The sequence below is a fragment of the Crocodylus siamensis genome, chromosome 4 (assembly GCF_052110815.1).
Source record: "Crocodylus siamensis isolate JL-2025a chromosome 4, ASM5211081v1, whole genome shotgun sequence".
Lineage (NCBI taxonomy): Eukaryota > Metazoa > Chordata > Crocodylia > Crocodylidae > Crocodylus > Crocodylus siamensis.
Window position 1 is genome coordinate 106,025,682 of NC_143398.1, and position 22,358 is coordinate 106,048,039.

The window sequence follows — 22,358 nt, forward strand, 5'->3', positions numbered from 1 at the left end:
TGCTTTGGGTTGAGGAAATGTTTTTTTTATTTTAATTTTTTAATAGTGCATTTGCATTGCTGTAGCTTTAAAAAAAAAACCCAAACTTTGTATCAAATGTTAAAATAGGACTCCACTTTGAAAACCATAATTTAAAAAAAACCCACAAAAACAGGAAATCTGCCAACCAGTTCTCTCAGACAGCTGCAGATTTGTGAAATCCCTATCTTTTGACAGAAACATTGTGTTAAGTCCCAACTATCTCCATTCATCAAGTCTTCAAAACATCCTGGAATTTAATTTAACCATTTAAGGCACTTTGTCAAGCTGCATGTAAAAAAATCTAATTTAAATTGAATCAAAGAAAGTTCTTCTTAAGGAAGGTCAGTGCTATTAATAAGGTTATCCCAAACCTATTTAGAATATAACTTCTGTTGAAAGACACAGTGGCTGTTGTTGGTCAATAGTTCGGCCCTTGGGTGCAACAACAGGAGATTGGGAAGACCTCTTCTACAACTGTCTCTCTCATGTAGTATCTAGTCCCTACTTGATAAAATGAGGATTAGCTTGGATTTTAGAGATTTAAATAGTTCGCTAGTAGATTTACGCTACAATCCTTCCTCAGTCCTTGGGTCAGAAAGAAATACTGCAGTGATTCCATAGTTGCCAAGATTTTTATGGCTGTCATTCTGCATTTCTCCAACTCCTCAGAACTTTGCAGCAAAAGTGGGACTAAAACTCTGCCCCCATTGTTCCCAAAACACAGCTTTACACCAAGTGAGAAAAAGCAAATATCTGGCTAACCTTAATTCTTTGCATTATCAAAGAGACAGTAGTAAACAAAGGAGCCTACTCTTTACAACAACAGCATGAGAGGAAAAAAGTTATGCTCGTTTCCAACTGAGCAAAAAATAGTAAGTATTAGAAATCCCACAAAAAAGATGGCTTCATTATGCAACCTCACAAAGGAGCTCAGATAAAACCTTAAACATCTAAAACAATGACCCATCAGTGGTGACTAACAAGAACAGGCTCACTGAGTGGTGGCATTACTGAAATAATTACTCTGTATAATCATACAGCATGTGCTAACTGAAATCATCAGCACTTGAGCTTGGTCTTTGCTGTTGGCTGGTTGATCAGACAAAGTAGCTGGGTATCCAACCATTTCAAAGGTTTTCTGAAAATTGCCAACAACTTTTTTGGCATATACAGTAAGACCTTTTTGGTCTCCTCTTTCATCCCCAGATTATTCCTCCATTAAGCTAAAATTAGCATTTCCAGGGAATGTTATGTGACAGAAAGCCAAACCCAGCTGGCAGCTTTCTATCGCGTAAATATTAGTGTGTTCCAGTGAAGAAGATAATACTATAAACTTATACAAATTGTGAAAACCGTTTATATAACAATTCCAAAACCTTGGCCTCTGTATACCAAGATAACACAATTCAGAACTATTACTCCAAGGTTTTTCCTAGAAACTTTTACCACTTTAAAAAAGCAAATACTTATATACCAGTAAGTATTTATGCAGTATGATCTCACTGGGCTAGAAAGGACATTTTGGGGGCGGGGAAAAAATGCATTGTTACCAAGTGACCGCTCAAACATTTTTAAGACAGTAAACTGTTTTTCTTCATATATATCTATAAAAAAAACCAAATCACTGTTTTCCCCCCAAAAGAATAATGATCTCTCCTAAAAGTCTTGGCATAGACTTAGTTAGAAGTGACTTGCGACCTCCTGGTGCCAAACTTGAAATCCCTGGGAGTAGGTGCATGGGACTGACTGAAAATCTGGTTCCTTTGAAGTATCAGTTTGGACACTCATCACCCCCCTGTGCTTTTGAAAATTTTGACCAACATGTTAGCCCTTCATAGGATATGAACAGATGTACCTTTAACTGTTTTAAAAGGGGAGGGGAGCTGCCACTCCAAAGTGTTCATCAGCTGTTTTCACTTTAGTATTATGTCTGCATCATCTTGTAGTTACAGGTGTCACTAAATCATCCCAAGTTTGCTCATGAAGGAAGCAAGGTTAAAATTACAACAGTTTTACTACATTTGTATTGTTACAGAATTACACAGACCTAAGGGTCACATTGTAACAACCTGTGTAGGTATCCTTTGATATTAGCCAACATCCAAAGTTAGATATTTTAAATATGTGGCATGCACATGCAGTTTGCAGTGCCACAGACCCATCTGCAGCACTGCAAACCATACGTGCCACACAGGCAGGCATTCACCGCACTAATTTGCAGTGCAGCAGGAGATTCCAGTATCAAAAAAAAAACATGCCAGAAAAAAGTGGGGTGGCATACGCAACAGCAGCATGCACCACCTGAAACCAGAGCCTGGCCAGCCAGAGCTACACTCCAGCTGCTGGCCAGACTATGTACCTGGATCACTGCTGCTGGAGCCCTGAGAAGCCCCTGGGACTTCAGGTAAGGCTGCTGGGGCCAGTCCAGGTGCTGGTCCCAGCCTCCCCTACCCCAACCAGGGCAGCTTGCCCTGTGCCAGAGCACACATGCAGGGGTGTTCCCTGGGGACAACTAGCAGTGGCACAAATATGGACATTCCCACGTTGCCACTTGTGGGGACATGCCTTCTGAGTCAGGTAAGTGATGGTTAATCCAGTAGCCCAAAGTTTATCAATAAAAGTGGCAAGAGTTCAGCACAGCTTAAATTCAATACTACATACTATAAAATAGGTCTATCCCAAGCTATCTTATCTTGTATTCAGTGCACTTCATATTGTGTGCAAGTAAAAGACATTGCTGACTTTTTTTGTAATCTAATACTGGCTTTTGTATGACTTAACATGTGTAATAAAATTTATGAGGAACTCTTTGGTATCAGCACTATAGTATGTGAGTCTGTTGCAAGCTTAAACACATCACCACTACCCCTAACTGTTAATAGATGTCTGCTGAAAAAGGTCTTACCCCAGGCAAGCCATGCACCAACTGACCTCACTTCATAGAAACTGCAGGTTTTCCTTCTGGGCATGATACTTCAGTGAAAGAAGCAGTCATAATCCCTAATAAAATAATCTTAACTTAACTTGCAAATAAAACCTCTGTCCTAGAAAACAGGATTTGGTTCTGCTTCGACTCAAACCACCCTTGTCTCACAACACCTTAGTATCAACATAGCAGATCTTCCAATGAGGCTTTGAGTTTTAAATAAAATGTGGCCCTGGCAGCATCAGAAAACCCAAGATTTTATTTGTGCCTAGTGCTTGACTCTTAAATCATTAACTCAAATTAAAGAGGTTCTGCAGATTTTTTGTGGGAATAGGCAAAGTTTTCCAATGAAAGTATATTTCTTTTCCTTCTCATATGCTTCAAAAACTTCAAAAACAAAACAGAACTTCCCAAATTTATTCAGTTTGATATATGCTAAACTTTTGCTAAAATTAACTTGCCAATCTCTGAACAAATATTCAGAGGCTTCCATGATAGCAGATCTACAAGTTCAGATTAGTGAGAGTTGTGGATAAAGAATTAGGTAATTAATTTATCTGCTTATGTAGATTCATTCTTGGGGGCTGAAGAGATGGGAGCCATGGCCCTTCCATTTATATAGGTAGTCAAATGATGTGCAGATTGACTTCATCCATGTCCACTGCAATCTATTGTGGCCTCTCAAACTGGGAAGTGTTAGGGCTCGAAATCAAGCCACTGCATTAATTCCAGAAGGGTCACTAATTTATCTCACTGGAATAAAGACTGTCTTATGTGCTTCTCCCCCACAGTTGTGGAATACATATCACCCACCTGAGCTGGTACGTCCAACTTTAGAGAAGACATTAAAGACTCTGCAGCTAGATTATGTTGATCTCTATATTATTGAGCTGCCAATGGCTTTCAAGGTAAAAAAAAAAAAAAGCAAAGTGGTTTTTAATGCTTTCTTTATAACATTTGCCTCTATGGACAATATTCCCTGACTCAGACAAGTCTAACGCTTACAAATCACTGACCCATTTTTTTTTTTTTTTAAGTTGTAGGGCTTGCCTGTCGGTTTGCCAATATCTTGCCTAGCATTTGTTACATCTATGTCTCTTTTCAGTGAAGGAATCAATGTATATTAAATCATCTTTGTACAAAGGGACTTGTAACCAGAGTGACCATGTTTGTTAGCTGCGATGAAATAGGCTACCACCAGTGGGTCTTGGTGCTTCTAGCCAAACATCAGTAAAACAATTTCCAACGTTTTCTACCTACCAGTTGGACTAGGCAAACTCCCTTAGTTGTGGTGAAAAGTGAGAGCAACAGTCTGTATGATATGAAACTAGTGAGAAGAGAGATGTGATGCCTCAGTCTTTAAATCTCCTAATCAGAGTTTCTACTTCTAAGTTACTAACCCTCATGTTAAAGAAAAAAGTAACAGATGGCTCAGAAACAACTCAAAATGTGTATTAGAAAACAAATCACATTTTAACCAATAATTGCACTTGGGATGGGGAAACACCTTCTCATTTTAGATGCTCTGAATTGACAAAAAATACACTTTCCTCTGAATAAGATATTTTTTTGCTTATTATTCGGTGGCTGATGCTCTTAGTTGCCAGCACCCCTAGAGGGAAAACAGATTCACAGGATTCTCATGTGAAAGGTCCTATAATCTCTCCTTTCTTATGTAAATGGTATCCTGCTCAGAGGTACACAAGAGTAATTGGCCTCAGATGCTAAGGACTATATAAATAAAGCTCTATCATGGAACCTTTTTAGGTACATTTGAAAAAACAATTCCCATCATGAGAAATTTCCTGTTTCCCTTATTTCTGCTTCTTCCTTCTACAGTTCATTCTCCCACATGTTGAAGGTCAGTGTCCCACAATATAAAGATATTGACTGCTGCTTCTTAAAAGAAATGTATATCGGACTCCCTGCAGCCTACATCAACAAACTGATTTATTATTAGAGTAATAATCCTGCAGTTCTGTTCTCTTTGAGAGGGGAAAATCACTTCCTTCTGACCAAATATACATTGACCTATAAAACAGTGATAGGACAAATCTGAGTAATATCATTTGAAAAGAAAACAGGTCTACAAAAAAGGCTACTTCTGGTGAGACAAGCTTTTAGCTTTCACCAGGTTCTACTACTATTCTTGGGACTGCTGTTTCACCACCCTGAGAACTCTTAAGTTGTTCCCCCCGCCCCCCACCAAACTACCAGTAGCATACAACTGACATGCCAACCTGTGAATTTTATATTAACATCTGTTCCAGCAGTCTCGTCATAGGAAATGCTGTCATATTACAAAATGGGTCTTTTGCCCCTAACGGACATTGGCTATTTGCAAGAGACTTCCTGTTCTGAAACTGAAAGAACCCTCCACCCACAAAAGTAGCCCCTTAATAAGGTCTGAAAATAAAAAAGAACTTGAGGCAAAGCCTGTAATCCTGCCTTTCTCCAAGCTGTAAAAACATCTCCTTGCTGTTTGTACTCCAGGCACTACTCCAGGCAAAAAGAACCAAAAGTGCAAATACAGAATGGGAAAGAACTAGCTCGGTAGTATCACTGAGAAGGATCTTGAGGTTTTCGTAAATCACAGACTCAATATGAGCCAATGGTTATGACAGTTGCAAAAAAAATACAATTTTAGGCTGCATCAATAGGAGTATTGGGTGTCAGATTTGGGAAGTGATAGTGCCATGCTCCTCCGTGCTGGTTTGGCTTTGTCTAGAGTATCTTGTGTAGTTCTAGGCTCTGTATTTAAAAAAGGATGTGGAGAAGTTAGGGAGGGTCCAGAAGCAGGTGACAAATGTTAAAGGGGTTGAAAAGCAGACTACACAAGGAAGGTTAAGAGAACTACGCATGTCTAGCTTGGGGGAAAGGTGATTAAGGGTTGCATGACATGATAGCAGTTTTCTAAAACCTGAAAGACTGCCATAAAGAAGAGGGAAAACAACTACTCTCCCTTGATGTAGAGTGGGATATGAAGCAATGACTTCAGATTGTAGCAAAGTAGATTTAGATGAGGTATCAGGAGAGACTTAAGTTGGAACAGCGAGGTAGTGGGATAGACTGTCTGGGGAAGTTGTGGAACCTCCTTCATGGGAGGCTTCCCAGAAGATGCTGGATAAGCAGTGGTCAGGGGTAATGTAGGCATAGCATTCCTGCACTTGATCAGGGGTTTGGACCAGATGACCCCTGAGGTCTATTCCAACCCTAGGAGTCTACAGATATGAAATATTTAGAGCAGAATAGGACACTTTTGCTTGGATGAGGGATAACAGGTTTTGAAACTTCGTTCTTAAATTAGGGAGATTTGTAGGCCTTATTTCTTCTGACAAAGAGTTCTACAGCCTAGGCTGGATTGCTAATGAAACTGTTAGAGACAGGGCTTTTTTTCTTTGACATGACTAAGGCCCCACCAAGAATATACTCTATGGTATCTTAGGATAACTGCAGGAAGGGCCTCAAAATACAACCAGGCAGCCGGGTGGAATGCTGGGCACTGTGGAACCTATTACTGAATCCTTTTTTTTTTCCTTTTCTTTCTAAATGTGAATACTAGAAGGATGGGTAATCTGGAGGGAATATCCGAGATGCTAATGGGGCATATTTAAGGATTTGGAAGCTGTAAAATTCTGCTAAGCATTAAAGTCTATCCTAGGAAAAGACATATGGCATTGAACAAAAAACATGGATTCAGATCCAACCTGTGAACTCTGGGGAAGCTGTCTGTATTCATTTCTGATCCTTATCATTATAATGGTCCATGTAGAATTCCCTAAACTTTGGAGTGAGGCATCCTAAAATCCTGAAATGTTTAGGGTCTCACTTCTTAATTATTACCTCCCAACAACTTCCTCCTATAATCTGAGATGTAGAAAAGGTCCCCAGAAGTGTTTTTTCTTTCTAGGTAGTGTAAGATTCTCCCAACGAGGCATAGTAGCTGCGGTAACAATAGCCCTGCCTAATGCAGCTTGTTTTGAGAAATTCTGCTCCTTTTTGAGAGGAGCCTGCACTTAATTCTACATCTGACCCCAGTCTCTGAACTGTGATTATGTATTGTACCAGAGATTCATTTCTACATAAAATGCCTTGTAGTTCAACTTACCTTGAGTGAGTATGGTGGTGCCAGTCTGATCTCATTAGTCACAGCTACGTATTCCCAAGGAATTGCCTTGCTGACATATGTTACTCCTTCTTTTGAAATGTAGCCATCTGAAGTTATATTAGGTATCAGCTGTCACACAAGGGATATATGAAAATAAAGTGCAATTACCATCATACAAATGAGTATCATTTCTAAATATCATTTGTAGCAGCTGCAGGGTGGCCAAAAATGAAACAAAGCTGTACACTTATGCACCAGACCTAGGCTTGAAAAAACAACTGAAATAGTGCCTGGTAGGATATATCAAAAACTAAGAATACCTGTTAGCAGTAGCATGACTGTGAACTGGTCCATCAGTAACCTACAAAATCTAATGATTGGTGGCATTGTTTTTCAATGCCCTTAAATATGTAACCCTTCAAGGGAAATTTGAATTTTGTGGTAGTCAGTGAGGGGATGTTTCACTGTACAACTAATGACTTGAGAAGGAACCGGTCCCTTGGATGTTGTGCACACTTGTGACTCCAGGCATCAGAGGCATAATTCAAAATGAGGCTTTTGTGGAAACTTTAGTGCATATCCATGTGAGTCAAATATTTCAGAAAACGCACACCAGAACTACAGTAATAAGGGGCTCATTGTTAAAAGCGTGGATGTGGCAAACTCAGCCTAACTGATCTATTAAGAACATAGAATGCTATAGAAAGCCTCTGATTTTGTTCCTTGGTAGGGGTACAGAGACTGTAAGGAACATATTTTTTCCAGATAAATGAAAGTTGAAAACCATGGGTTGTTTGTTTTTTTTTTCAGCCTGGAGATGTAACCTACCCTTTAAATGCAGCTGGAAAATTTTTGTATCATAAGACAGATTTATGTGCCACTTGGGAGGTAAGCTGCCAAAGACTTCCTACACACCTCATGCACAGCTGTTAAGGGAGTGTCTCCACCGTCTGGCTTGAGACACATTGACAAGGCAGCTGACCAGACTCCACTGACTCCATGGATAAGTAGGATTTCTGCTAGCATTGTTGTTCAGTCTGTGTCATGCTCATTAAAAAACTGTTGCTTTAGAATCCAGCTTTTTACTTTTCCCCACACAGATAATGCACTCTCTTGGTTTGTTGGCACTTGTGTAACTTTTTAGTCAACCTACTGCAAACTGAGATCACTGCTTCCATTACACTTGTGAAGCTGCACTTGCTCTTGCTTTCAAAGAGCAGAAAGTGAGCCGTGGAGTAAGAAGCGACTAAATCCTCCTTGGAAACAGATTGTTATCATTTCATGTTAGGACCAAATCTTCCCTAATGTTGACTCTTTCACCACCACCACAACCACCACTCCTTCCCCAGTAACAACAGATGCTGCTGCTTCTCAGATGCTGGTAGTTACCACCTAGAAAGTGCAGCATCTGATGAAACTTCATTATTTCAACATGGTTTTGACAAGGAATTGTAATGCAATGTGGCTCTGTTTGCTGACATCAGCACTGAATGACAAAGCATGTGACAAAGCCAACCAGAAGTCCTATAACAAACAGAACTTCTCTCTCCTCTACTTTTTTTCCACTTATTAAAAACATAAAGAAGTAAGAACACTGGCAAGCAGGACACTTGGTATTACTGCTCAGATGTAAAAATGACCAGGATAAGGTCTGCTGTACTTCACTTTGGTCACACCATTTAACAGCCTCTACATCATTCATTTGTGGAAATTTTTGGGAACAGTGAAGGAAACTAAGAAAAGGCACTCATGTAATTCTAATGATGCAGAACCTGGGCTAACAGAGAGGACCAAAGCATCTACAAAGAAGCAGTTGTATATTTACAAGGTCCCTAAGTCTACATGGTTATATCTATTGTCATGAAAAAGTAGGACTGGAAGGGACCTCAGGGCATCATCTAGTACAACCGCCTGCAGGTTGTTTAGTCAAGAAAGAACCATTCTTGACTAAACAATCCCAATTAAGGGTCTTTCTAACCTGCTCTTAAAAACTTACTAAGATGAAGAGTCCACAAGTTCTCTGGCTAACGTGTTCCAACACCTAACCACCCTCATAGTGAGAAAGTTCTTCCTAATAGCCAACCTAAATTTCCCATGTTGCAATTTGAGACCATTGCTTTTTGTTCTGTCCCCTTTGGCCACAGAGAATAGTCTATCGCCATCCTCTTCATAACCACCCTTCAGGTATTTGAAGACTGTTATCAGCTCCTCCCTCCTTTTTTCTTAGTGACACTCCTACTAACACAGCCCACTATTGTTCTTGGTCCTTTTTGCCACCAGAGCATACTGTTGGCTCATATTCGTATAGTCCACTATAACCCCCAGGTCATATTCAGGAACCTAGAATAATGCTATTAGGACTCCTTCTGATGATCTCATTTTTCTTTGTAGGCTATGGAAGCATGTAAAGATGCAGGCTTAGCAAAGTCTATTGGAGTATCAAATTTCAACCGCAGGCAGCTGGAGATGATCCTGAACAAGCCTGGCCTCAAACACAAACCAGTCAGCAACCAGGTATGGTCCCAAACGGAACCCTTGATTCATCTGAAAAATGTAGAATAGTGAGAGTGCTGAGACAATGCATATACTTCAACATATAGGGGATTGTGTGCACATCCATGTGACTCTGCAGTTAATACACCACTCATCATACCACCAGACTTTCCTACCTATCCTGAAAGTATGCTACTTTTACTTTCTGTAACTAAAACCAGAATCTGTCTCAGATTCTAAAACAGGGTGGAGTGTTGTGTGAATGCTGGGCCAATAAAAACCTTGTCCATAAATCTTAGCCATATACCTCAATTTCCTGCCTTGATTCAGGAAGGCTCCCAGCACACAAGACAGTTGTACCACTACCCAGAAACTAATAAGCCTTGCATGGAGCTAGAGATTTACCTTGTTTCAAAGCACAAATACAAGCATAGGGGATACTGTGCTATCATGAGCTCTTTGTCTGGTCAAAGGATCTATCTACTGCTAAAAAGCCAAAACATTTCTATGCCCTTCCCATGCTCCCTGTATTCTGTGGGGGTAGAATAACTGATCTTACTACTGAAGTCAGTGGACAGGTCTGAGCAAAACTGACTCTATGGCCTACAGATGGAAACAAATGGCTAATCAGTGATGAATGTAAAACATTGCCATCTAGTGCGGAGAGGGAAACTTTGAGTTGAGTGGGTTGGGGTGGAAGTTTTCAGTCCATCTCCTCAAAGAGATACCCAATGACTGCTCTCTCACACAGCATAGTTATCCCTGCTAGTAGCATCAGAGGAGAGCTCAGCAAAGACTGAATGAGAAGGGGATAGCTAACCCTTTTAGCTCTTGGGGAGGGGCCCAGATATGCATACTTAGTTTGGAGTGAAACTGGTAGTACAACATAGGTGAATTTTATTATTGTCCTTGTACCTGTTCTTTACCTGCATTGTAGTTTTATTCCTGATTAGGGTTGTCATCCTAAACACCTTTCACCAGCACTAGAATTCAAGTTAAAACATCAAATGCTACCTTTTTCTGTCTGGAATGCCTATTACCTTACCTGTTAAGTCTACATCAGTGCTGCATTCTCCCTCATGCCACAAAAAAAAAAAAAAAAAAGTGAAAAGCACAAACCCTTAAGCAATGTACTTCAGGATGTTATTATCACCATATTAAAACAGCAGCTGATCTATTACAGTCTGTGGGAATGACTCCCAGAGGTTGAGAATGTAGCCAGAAAAATTCTGTGGGAGAGTGATACACAGTAGTAACAACATGGGAGGTTAGAGTCTGGGTAGATTATGATGATTGTAGCATGGTGTGGTGTGGGTTTTCCCCCCCCCACTCTTCCTTCCTTTCTGTTGCTGACATAAGCTATTACCCTTTTCCCCAGTGGCAGTCTAAGCTCTTTAAAATCTTGGATATAAAGCGGAGAGAGAGAAGTCCTTCTTTGTCAGAAGGACTGGCCTGCCTTTTGGCACAGCAAATTGTTAGGCAGATTATACAGGGAAGGTAAGCTAGGTCAGCAGTTGCCCTCATTTTCTCAGTCTCTTTCAGATTCCAATTGCCTTGTCTCCTCCAGGGTTTACAAAATTATTGAGCAATCTGAATTATTTATGAGAAAAGACATTGCCCATCCTTTAAATAGTGCAACTTTTTTTTTTTTAACCTGGACCTGTTCAGGATCTCCTGCCACTTTCTGCCTGAAGAAAACCACAGTAGGATTCCCCCAACCAACTGGCCCTGGATTTGAACCTTTGACCTAGGATTGATAATTGCCACAATTCTAATGCAGATTTTCCCCTTCTTTTCTATCTTTAATTCATTTCTGGGACTATGGTTTCCAAATATGTAAAATAATCTCTCTTACCTGCCTGTTTTTGAAACTGTCTTTCTATTTGTTGCTTGGTCTTTCTGTTTCACTCACATAGGTTGAATGCCATCCTTATTTCTCCCAGCCCAAACTGTTAGAATTTTGCAGACAACATGAAATTGTTATTGTTGGATATAGTCCACTGGGAACCTCAAGAGATGAAACATGGTAAGCCAGAACTTCCTTCTCTTGGAAATACTAGTGTTGTTTGTAGCAGTGCTCATCCTATAAGAAGGTTGCAAATATCCACACAGATCTAGCAAAGGGTAATGTGGCTAAAAGATTACAGTGGTGACTCCCATCTTTCCACCCCTCTAGGAGTATTTGGAGCAAGCCTTCTCTCCTGGTAGTATTCAGGCTGAGGAGCCAAAGTTCCCATTTTGGAATATGGGTAAATTAACAACACCATTGCTTTCACTAAGTTCTTGCCTCTTGGCTTGAGCTTGGGAATTCAAGCTCTGAGTCCCAAATTCATAGAATAATAGAAGTAAGTTTTGGAAGGTCATCTAATCCAACCTCTTGCTCAAAGCAGAATCATCAGCAACTAGATCATCCCAGCCAATTAGTCTCCCTTCTCAGTCTATCTATGTGCTACCTCTGAAGCAAAATGGTCCCTTCACCTCACTATGCCACTAAGGAATGCCTGGGAGTCCTACAAGGAACCACCTTAGCCAAAAAAGCCCATGATTGTAACACAGAGCATTTGAAATTGAAATGAGGCGGTGCAGGGTAGCCAAAATGACTTCCAAAAGGCCTTTGATCTAGTATCCCACAATGTCCTCACAAGACAATTGGAGAATTGTGGGCTTAACCCCAGGACAGTCGGGTGAGTGAGAAACAGGCTTCAGGATAGGACCCAGAGAGTTGTAGTGAATGGATCTGTGTTATCCTGGCGAGAAGTGGGCAGTGGTGTCCTACAGGGTTTGGTGCTTGGTCAAGTACTTTTTAACATCTTTATTAACTATTTGGATGTGGAGGTGAAGAGCTCACTGGCCAAGTTTGTGGACAACACCAAGTTATGGGGAAGCGTGGTCATGCTTGAAGATAGGTTACAGATACAGGTGGACCTAGACAGGCTGGCAAGTTGGGTGGATCAGAGTCTGATGAAGTTCAACATTGAAAAGTGTAAAGTGCTCCACCTCGGGATGAGCAACCCCCAACACACCTATAGGCTTGGTGGCACCAAACTAACTAGCACCATGAATAAAAAGGACCTGTGGGTAATAATAAACACAGTATGAACAGAGTTGGCAGTGTGATGCTGTAGCCAGTAGGGCAAATAATACTCTGGCATGCATCAATCAATGCATCTCCAGCAAAACGAAGAAGGTGATTCTTCCACTCTACTCAGCACTGGCAAGACCACAGCTGGAGTACCGTGTCCAGTTCTGGGCACCACACTTTAGCAATGACATGGACAAGCTTGAGAGACTCCAAAGAAAATATGATCAGTCTTACATGGCAAGTCATACGAGGAAAGGCTGAGGGATCTGGGACTCTTCAGCCAGAAGAAAAGGCTGAGAGGGGATCTGGTAGCAGATGACCGCTACGCTAGGGTAGTACATCAAGGGCTCGGTGAGGAACTGTTCACCAGGGAACCCTTGTGGAAAACTAGGAGTAATGGCTCAACATTAAGAAAAACTTCTTCACAGTCAGGGTGTCCAGGCTGTGGAATAAGCTCCCTCCAAATGTGGTGCAATCACCTACCCTGGAAATCTGTAAGAGGAGACTGGACAGTCAGCTTGCTAGGGTCACCTGACTCTAGGTGTCTTTCCTGCTTGGTTCAGGGGGCCGGACCTTGATGATCTTGGAGGGTCCCTTCTGGCCTTACAATCTATGAATCAAACAGTAGCGGCCCCTGTACACATGTGCGGAGCCTGCTCTGACATGCTGGAAATCCTGTGCATCGGAGCGGACTCAATTAATCAAGTATGCTGCAGCACAAAAATTGATGTGCTCTGGCAGCCTTCCAAGTCATGTATCAGTATTGCCGTGTCTGCACTTAAAAAATGGTGGCAGGGTGTTTTGAAATAAAATACATTCAATGAGGTTTAGTTCAAAGCATGGGGATGCACATGACACATGAGCGCTTTTAATTAGTCCAGCTCGCTAATTAAAGTACCTGGTGCCACATCCCACAACACACATAAAAATGTCCTAGAAGACCAAGTACTACAAAAATACCTGACACATGGAACTTATAAAAGTTGGGAGGAATTTTTCTTCTAGCCTTTATCTTGCTGTCCATCTCTTCTTCTTTCCCTACACAATTGTCCTTACAGCAACTATTCAGTGTCTGACTTGGAAACAGATAGCAATTACAAGGAAGCAGAGGTACAATGTCAACCCTGTTAAGCAACAGAAGCCTCAAAATTATTTGAAAATAAAATAGGAGAGGTGTGGCAAGTCCTCTAGTTACAGTGTCGCTCAACCCGTGGGTTACAACCCAGAAGTAGGTCACAAGAACATTTGAAAGGGTCACAAGTGAGTCTTAGAAAACCACAGGTTTCGCCTTGCAGGCTGGCAGCGTTCCAGCCTACAAGAAGCTGCTTGAGGCAGTTGGAAGCAGTGGGCACATGTGCGTCTACATGCACACACACACGTGGCCGTCATGGGAGCAACCCCAGCAGCTGGATGCATGTAAATGTATGGGGAGGGGAGTGGGGATTGGAGGCAGGTCCAGGGCTTGTTGGGGGGGGAGTGTCTGCCGGCACTGGGGGAACATGACTGGGCACCAGGGCTGCATCAGGGCAGGGGTGGATGGTGGATGTGGGGGGAAGACACCTGCCCCTCCAGTAGATGTGGGAGAGTTGTCTTTCAGGAGTGATGGGGATCTGTGTGCCAGGGCCAGTGCCCATCCTTGCAGGGGTGGGGCAGCCAAAAAGACTACTCGGGGGCAGGTGGGGTAATGACTAGGCTACCTGGCACAGCATGGGAGTCCCAGCCAAGGTAGGGGGATGTCATAATCCTCCCCTCCTCTTCCTTCTCCCTCCGGCTCATGTTGGGGCCAGACTTGCTTCACTGTCATCCGTATGAGCCAGAGCTATTGCAGCCACCATGCTCCAGCCCAAGTGGGATGGCAGCAGCTGGGGGCCCCCTCTGGCAGGGCTAAGGGGAGGGGGCAGAGGGCTGCAGGTTGGGAGTGAGGAGCTCCAGCATGGCCTGGGGGGACAGAGACTATGGGTCAAGAATAAGTTGCAGGGCCAGGGGGACCATGGCTTGGGAGTGAGGGGCACCTAAATAAAGAAGTTCTCTGTTTTGTTTCATCTTTTATTCAAGGGTAAACGTGTCTTCTCCTCCTTTACTGAAGGACCCTGTGCTAAATGCCATTGGGAAAAAATACAACAAAACAGCAGCACAAGTTGCTTTGCGCTTCTCCATCCAGCGAGGAGTGGTGGTCATTCCCAAAAGCTTCCATCCAGAGAGGATCAAAGAGAACTTCCAGGTAAACATTTAAAGATATAGGGACAAAAGAATTCTCTCTGTGCCACACTAAGGCCTACCAGGCCTGTAAACTTTGGGTACGTCAAAACACTTCCTACCAGCAAGCGAAAGAGCAATAGAGCTGAACACTAATATGGACAGGACACAAGGGTCTCCATGACAGGTCAAAAGAAGGTTGACCACTATATTTAGTCAGGTATAATATGACCCCCCCCCCCAATAATTAGATTATATATATGGAAACTTTATACAATGGATATAATTTTCCAGGTATAAAATCTAATTGGGGGGGGGGTTGCCTTGAATTTGTCCCCCACCCACTGCTACAGCAGTGAAAATAAATATGGGGAAGGTAGGAAGTCAGGCAACCCTCTTGCCCTCTGCCACCACAACTTCTTCCCCCTGCAGCCCCTTCCCCTCCATCTTTATTGTCAGACCCCACTTCCCTGGACAAATTATGACAGATACCCATAGATTTAGTTTATTCAGAATTAATGCATTTTACCTTTTTTGAAACTGCTGCATGTTTTACCACAGGTGCTCCATAAATACACTTTTAAGCAGGACTTTTGTATCTACTTATGTATGGTACAGACTGTGCATGATACTAGTCCAAAGGCAAAAGACTCATGATTTAACATAAAGGTCATTGGGCTGGGCCCCACCAGAGTCAACAGCATTTCAAGCCATGGTGATCCCATAGCTCAGTACTGCTCAATATGTGCATGTGTTCCATATACCCCACACAAAGGATCCAGGTGCTAATTACCCCCCACATACACATGACTGGAACTGGGTGTTCTTGTCATGAGTCCTGGGATTCTCCAAAAATGTCTATGCAAATCATGTACAGGGCAACCTGATCCACCTTTACCGCATACAGAGCAGTATTGACACCAGATTTGTCACCCAGCTACCTTGTTCCGGGAAGACCCAAACCCCCAGGCTGATCACAGTTTCTCTTTTTGATAATAGGCAATTTTTCTGATACACAGGCAAGGCAAACAATTCTATATCTACCAGTGATAGTGCTGTCATAGAGAGAAGGCAGATCTGGCCAGTATGAGAACTTCACCCTATGGTTTTTTCTTGAATATTGGATGTGAGCAGTCTGGAGGTTGAGGGCTGAGGCCCACCTTGAAGCATGTTGTCTAGAGCAAGGATCATCAACATTGGAGTGGGGGGCCACTGTAACAGGGCTTAGCTCCAAGCACGGGCTGCTTCCAACTGAGTTCTCACTGCAGCTACTATCACCACTCCCACTGTGCCACCACTGCCATTGGCTCTGTGGACCAGATAAAATGGCTCTGTGGGATGAACCGAGCCCACAAACTATAAGTTATTGACCATTGGTTTAGAGGAGCTGGCAGGACTGCCATGTTGTCCTTATGAGATACTGAGCTTACCCAGCACTCTAGAAATCTGAGAAGTCCTCCCCAAAATTCAAGGGTGTCTTATAGCAGTGCAAGTGAGAACAGATGCTTACATTATCTCTATGTTTCTGAACCTTGAAATATTTTAATTTCGGGTTTCTCATTAAAAGAATGATTTCATCCTAATCTCTTCTTCACTAGATCTTTGACTTCTGCCTGTCTGATGAAGATATGAAGGAAATTTTAGCTCTGAACAAAAATGTCCGCTATGTGGAGTTGCTAATGTAAGTCCAAGTAGAATTTGCACTTGATGTGCATAACAGAAAATTATTCACTTTTTACATAAGCCCTGACACACCAACATTTCGACACACACACCACTACCTTTTTAGATTTTCTGTCAAGATGCCGGATGTACATGTGAATGTCAAAACACTATATAGTGTAGTAGGCAACTACTGATTCTTCTGGATCATGGTGTGCATGTGAGAGGTCACCAGAATCTTTGATACATATGCCTAGGCAGGATTATGGAGGAGAAGTGGAGGCTGCCCAGACCTTCCATCCCTCTTTTACATTGTCAAGATAGAATCCAAAGGCCAGACCAAGTCTGGATGCTCAGTGCCTGTGGTTACAAGTGCATCTGGTGGGAATCCAATCCAGGTCTCCTGTGTGGCAGACAAGGATTCCACAACAGCTGGTTTATATAGCTCAGAACACCCTTACACTACAGTCCTAGAACACCCATAGATTGTTTGCAAGATTTAAACGTGCAATATTTCTGTGTGTTTCAGAGTTTGGGTACACACATATGCTTGTATCTTGTTTTTTGACCCAGGCCCATCTGTTCTTCAAAACAGGCTCCTCTTATATCATGACATGTTTTTCATAGACATTTAGGCTGGAAGGGATCATCAAGTCAAGCCCCCCCACCCCAGGGGCAGGAAGTCAGTAGGGATCATAGGATCCCAGCAAGATAAGCATCCAAATGCATCTTAAAGGCGTTCAAAGTGGGCACTTGAACCGCCTCAGGTGGCAGTCTGTTCCAAACCTTGGGGGCTCGGACAGTGAAGAAGTTCTTTCTTATGTCCAGCCTGAACTGGTCACAGTGGAGTTTGTTACCGTTCGATCTTGTCATCCCTTGCGGGGGGGGGGGGGGGGGGGGGGGGGGGGGGGGCCTCTGATGAACAGTCGTTCCCCCAGATCCTAATGAGCACCCCTGATAAGTTTAAAGGTGGCCACCAGATCACCCCTGTGCCTGCGCTTTTCCAGGCTGAATAGTCCTGTGGCTCTCAGCCTCTCATCATATGGTCTGTTTTCCTGCCCTCTGATTATGCACGTGGCTCTCCTCTGCACCCTCTCAAGCTTCTCCACTTCCTTTTTGAATTGCAAAGCCCAAAACTGGACACAGTACTCCAGCTGAGGCCTCACCAAGGCCAAGTACAACGGGAGAATGATGTCCCGGAATCTGCTTGAGAAGCATCTATGGATGCAAGCCAGTGTTTTGCTTGCTTTACTAGCCACAGCATCAAACTGCAGGCTCATGTTCATCATGAGCCCCAAGTCCCTTTCATCTGTAGTGCTAACCATCATAGCACTGCTGAGCCTATATGCATGATGCAGGTTTTTCCTCCCAAGGTGGAGAACCTTGCATTTTTCAGTGTTGAACACCATCAGGTTCTTGTCCGCCCATTTCATGAGTCTGTCCAGATCCACCTGGATCACCCTCCTATCTTCAGGTGTGGATGCTTTACCCCAGAGTTTGGTATTGTCAGCAAACTTGGCCAGTCCACTTCTGACACCAATGTCCACATCATTGATGAAGATGTTAAACAGTATAGGCCCTAGGACAGAGCCCTATGGGACCCCACTGGTTACAGCACACCAAAACAATTGGCTCCCGTGGACCACCACCCTCTGGGTCCTACCGCAGAGCTAGTTCTTCAGCCACCGGATCATGGTGACTTCAAGGCCACAGTTAGCCAAGTTTAACCAAGAGGTGATCATGGGATACCAGATCAAAGGCTTTTTTAAAGTCGAGGTATATGACATTGATCTCTTCCCTCTTGTCCAGGTGACAAGTCACCTGGTCATAAAAGGAAATGAGATTGGTCGAGCAAGACCTACCCGCAACAAATCCATGCTGGGTATCCTCAGGATATTGCCTTCAGCTAGCCTGTTAAGGATGGCCTCCTTGATGATATTTTCCAAGACCTTCCCCAAGATAGAGGTCAGGCTGATGGGCCTGTAGTTTGCTGGATCTACTTTCCTCCCTTTCTTGAAGATAGGCATGACAATGGCCCTCTTCTGGTTATCGGGCACTTCACCAGAGCGCCAAGAGCTCTCAAAGATCCATGCCAGGGTCTGAGCTATGATGCTCGCCAGCTCCCCGAGTACCCTTGGGTGTAACCCATCAGGGTTGGCTGACTTGAAGGTATCCAGCCTGTGGAGGTGTTCCTTCACAGGGTCAGCTTCGATGGAGGGCAAGGAATCTCCCTCAACCGGGCCTCCCCATGGGGCTGATGGAAAACTGATGCAAAGTATCCATTTAGCAAGTTAGCTTTTTCCTGGGCATCAGTTGTCAGTTGTCCCATCTGGTTTAGCAGGGGTACAATGTTGCCCTTGCTTCTCCTCCAGCTCCCCACATATCTAAACAAGGACTTTTTATTTTCCTTGATATTTGTAGCTAGCTAGAGTTCAGTCGCAGCCTTGGCATTCCTGATTTGCTCTCTGCAAGTCCAGACTAATGCAGAGTATTCCTCCTTGGTGGCAGTTCCAGTCCTCCATCCTTTATAGGTCCTCCTTTTAAGACACAGGAGATCCGCCAGTTCCCTGGAGAGCCAAGGGGGCTGCTGTGCCCTCCTGCTGCCTTTCCTCCGAGATGGGATGGACTTTCTTGCACATCCAGGATTGCTTCCTTGAGGAGCATCCACGTGTCCTGAACTCCCCTCCATTCAGTTGTGGCTTTTTAGGGCCTCTCTGACAAGCCTCCTTAGCTTGTCAAAGTCAGCTTTCTTGAAGTCGAGGACTTCTGTACAACTGACTGATTTGCCAGCTTTATGGCAGATGGTGAAGGTGATCAGTTCATGATCACTGTCACCCAGCTTCCCTTCAACTGTTAGGTTGCCAATTAGGTCATCCTCAGTTGCCGGTACAAGGTCAAGCAGCGCTTTACCTCTTGTCAGCCCATAGACTTCCTGCGTCAGATAGAGGTCGTCCACACATGAGAGAAAGCTTTGCCACTGCTCAGATTAGGCCAAGCGCTCCTCCCATGAGATATCTGGGTAGTTAAAGTCTCCCATGACAACCATACCTCAGGATTGTGCAGCCTCAGCCAATTCCCTGATGAACACCCAGTCGAGGTCTTGACTCTAGGTAGGGGCTCTGTAGTAGATCCCTACCATAGTATCCCCCGTGCTGTGTTCCCCACGGATTTTAACCCAGAGGGTCTCAAGTTGTCCACCATGGGTGCCAATGTCAGCTTGCAGGGACGCATAACTTTCCTTGACATAGAGAGCTACGCCCCCGCCCCTTTTGTCCACTCGATCCCTCCTGTACAGGGTATAGAGGTCCAGTCATGGGCAGAGTCCCACCAGGTCTCTGTTATCCCAATGACATGGTAATTATTTGCATTTAGGAAGAGAACAAGTTCCTCCTGTTTATTCCCCAGGCTCCTGGCATTTCTGTATAGACAAGCAAGTGTCCCCATAGGGGCTCTTGCCTTGCTTACATTTTGTTCCAGGTCTGGGATCCCTTACGTGCCTTGGCCTGCTGGCTTTGCAAGGGCCACTTGGTGGGCCAGCAGCAGCAGTAGTCTCCCCATCCCCCGGCAGGCTTAGTTTAAAGCCCAGTGGAGCAGGTCAGCCAGTCTAGCTGAGAAGAGCCTCCTCCCCAGTGGAGAGAGGTGGAGGCCGTCCCTTTCCAACAGCTCGCTGCCTCTCTCTCCAAAAAGCAGGCTGTGGTCATGGAAGCCAAAGCCTTCCCGATGACACCAGTGCTGCAGTCTTTGGCTGACTATGTGGATCCTCCTCTCCCTCCTCAGCCCATAGCCCAAGACTGGGAGGATCGAAGAAAACACCACCTGTGCCCCCAGACCCTTTAGCCTCACACCCAAATCCCTGAAGCGCCTCATGACCCGGCTAGGAGCACTCCGAGCCGTGTCATTGGTGCCCACATCGATGAGGAGCATGGGATAGCGATCTGTGGGCTGGAGAAGTTTAGAGGTCTTGTCCGCAATGTCATGGATGCAGGCCCCCGGGAAGCAGCAAACTTCCCAGGCTAAGGGGTTGGGGTGGCTGATTGCCCTCTCAGGATGCAGTCTCCCATGACAAACACTTTGCGTTTGGTCTTGGGGAGAGTGAGGATGGTAGCTACAGTTTCCTCTGTGTTGCCTGTGGGAGCTGGCAACTCAGCAGGCTCAGCTGGGGTGCAAGAGGCTCATACTTGTTGCAAAGCTCCAGCAGGGCAGGGACCTTGGTACAGCAGGCCCTGGGGCCCTGACTACCTTGGTCCAACCCCATGCCTGGACAGAATGGGTGGTCCCTGGGTCCGCCCTTGTCCTGAAGGGAAACCGTGGTCTACCCTCTGCCTCCCAGGGGAGAAGGGCCTGGCAGTAGGAGTCCATCTCCTGCTCACAGTCCCTGATGGCACAGCAGTCTCTGGACTGTGACCTGGAGCTCCTCCAGCTGGTGCGCCAGAGACCCCAGTAGGGAACAGACCCCACATGGGGAGGTGGCCATGCTCCCGGCCCCAGAGCCTGAAAAAGGGACAGGCAGCCTCTGCAGCCAAGAGCCAAAGGCTCAGTCTGCATGGAGCCTGGAACCATGGGGTCCGTCTGGGTGGCCGTCTCTGAGGTGCCGGGAGGGGGGGCAGGGGGGGCTGCAGAGCCGGAGGGGACCCTCAGGGTGCGGCGCATGTCCATCCACATCATGCCACTAGTAGGCTGGCTGCGGCTGGGACTGCTTACTTTGGGGGGCGCACAGCCAGGGCCTCAGGCCCTTCCGCTCGCCCTTCTGTGCTAACTCATGTGCCGTGCTCAGGAGCATGCCACTTTCCACAGCCTGTTCGCGAGACTCCGGTCACGTGGCTCCCTGGGGGGCTGGGCAAGGTAAGAGCCGGGGGTGGGGGGCAGGGGACATGATCCTCCTCGGTCCACTTAGCCCACTCCCAGCTGGCTAGATCCCTCCCTCCACAGGTCCCTGCTTAGCTGCTGGCAGGCCAGGGCTTGTCAGAGGTCCTGGGGTCGCTGCTGGGGTCCCTGGGCTCACAAGGGCGCAGCAGGCTTACACCCGGGTGATTGTTCCAGTTGGGTAAAGAGCACAGGACAGTTTACTTGGGAAGGGAGCCACTCAGAAATTGTCACAGGAATGGGTGTCAGAACTCAAATCTCAATCTCAAATTCATAATCTTTCCATTTAAATGGTGGTTTTTACTTAAAGCATCCCAAAATACTTTGCACTTCAGTCATAGATGCAATGTGTTGTCACCTCTAAATTGGAAAACTATTGTTACTGTATGCAGTTAAGCCACTGTAAACAACAGGTTAGGACAAAAAGGAATTAGGAATTACTGCTTGAAACTTGGAATGAATATGTATAAATCATTCAGACTAGCATCAGGCTGGAACATGAATATTTGCTAACTCTAGCCTTTGTCAAGTACAGTAAGGGGTAAGAAATTTGGTTGCTGAACCTCCTGTGAAATTGATTACTTTTCGTGCTGTCCAGCCCTGAGTCATACCTTCCTGTGAGACAGAGCAGAAAGAATGTAGCTTGCTAAACCTCTAAAACCATGTCCTCTTGCTCCCCTCCAAGTGCTGACCATGCCTGTGGTCTGAAACTTAGCACCCAAAGTAGTATTACTGTAACTGTCAAGTTTCAGACAGACCCAATTCATAGGAAAGTAGGGCTGGAAGGGACCTCATGAGATCATGTAGTCCAACCCCCTGCTCAAGACAGGCCCTTTCATATCGACTAAACAAGCGTCTGTCTAGCCTGCTTGTGAAAACTTCCAGAAATAGAGATTCTGCAATTACTCTAGTTCTATTTTTTTTATCCCTCCATCCTTTTATTATCTTCTTGGATTAGCTCTTTTTCTCTTGATAAGAATGATGCGACAAAGAGCAATACAGACTTT

At 44.5% G+C, this 22,358-nt stretch overlaps 1 protein-coding gene across 1 annotated transcript in view; it reads left to right on the plus strand.

Annotated features, from left to right (window-relative positions):
• Positions 1–22,358, plus strand: part of AKR1D1 (aldo-keto reductase family 1 member D1) — a 37,447-nt gene that overhangs the window by 11,929 nt on the left and 3,160 nt on the right. The window contains exons 3-8 of the mRNA XM_090043267.1: positions 3,739–3,855; positions 7,866–7,943; positions 9,447–9,569; positions 11,465–11,574; positions 14,686–14,851; positions 16,425–16,507. Of these exons, the coding sequence (XP_089899393.1) occupies positions 3,739–3,855; positions 7,866–7,943; positions 9,447–9,569; positions 11,465–11,574; positions 14,686–14,851; positions 16,425–16,507 (677 nt within the window). The remainder of the gene's footprint in view (positions 1–3,738; positions 3,856–7,865; positions 7,944–9,446; positions 9,570–11,464; positions 11,575–14,685; positions 14,852–16,424; positions 16,508–22,358) is intronic.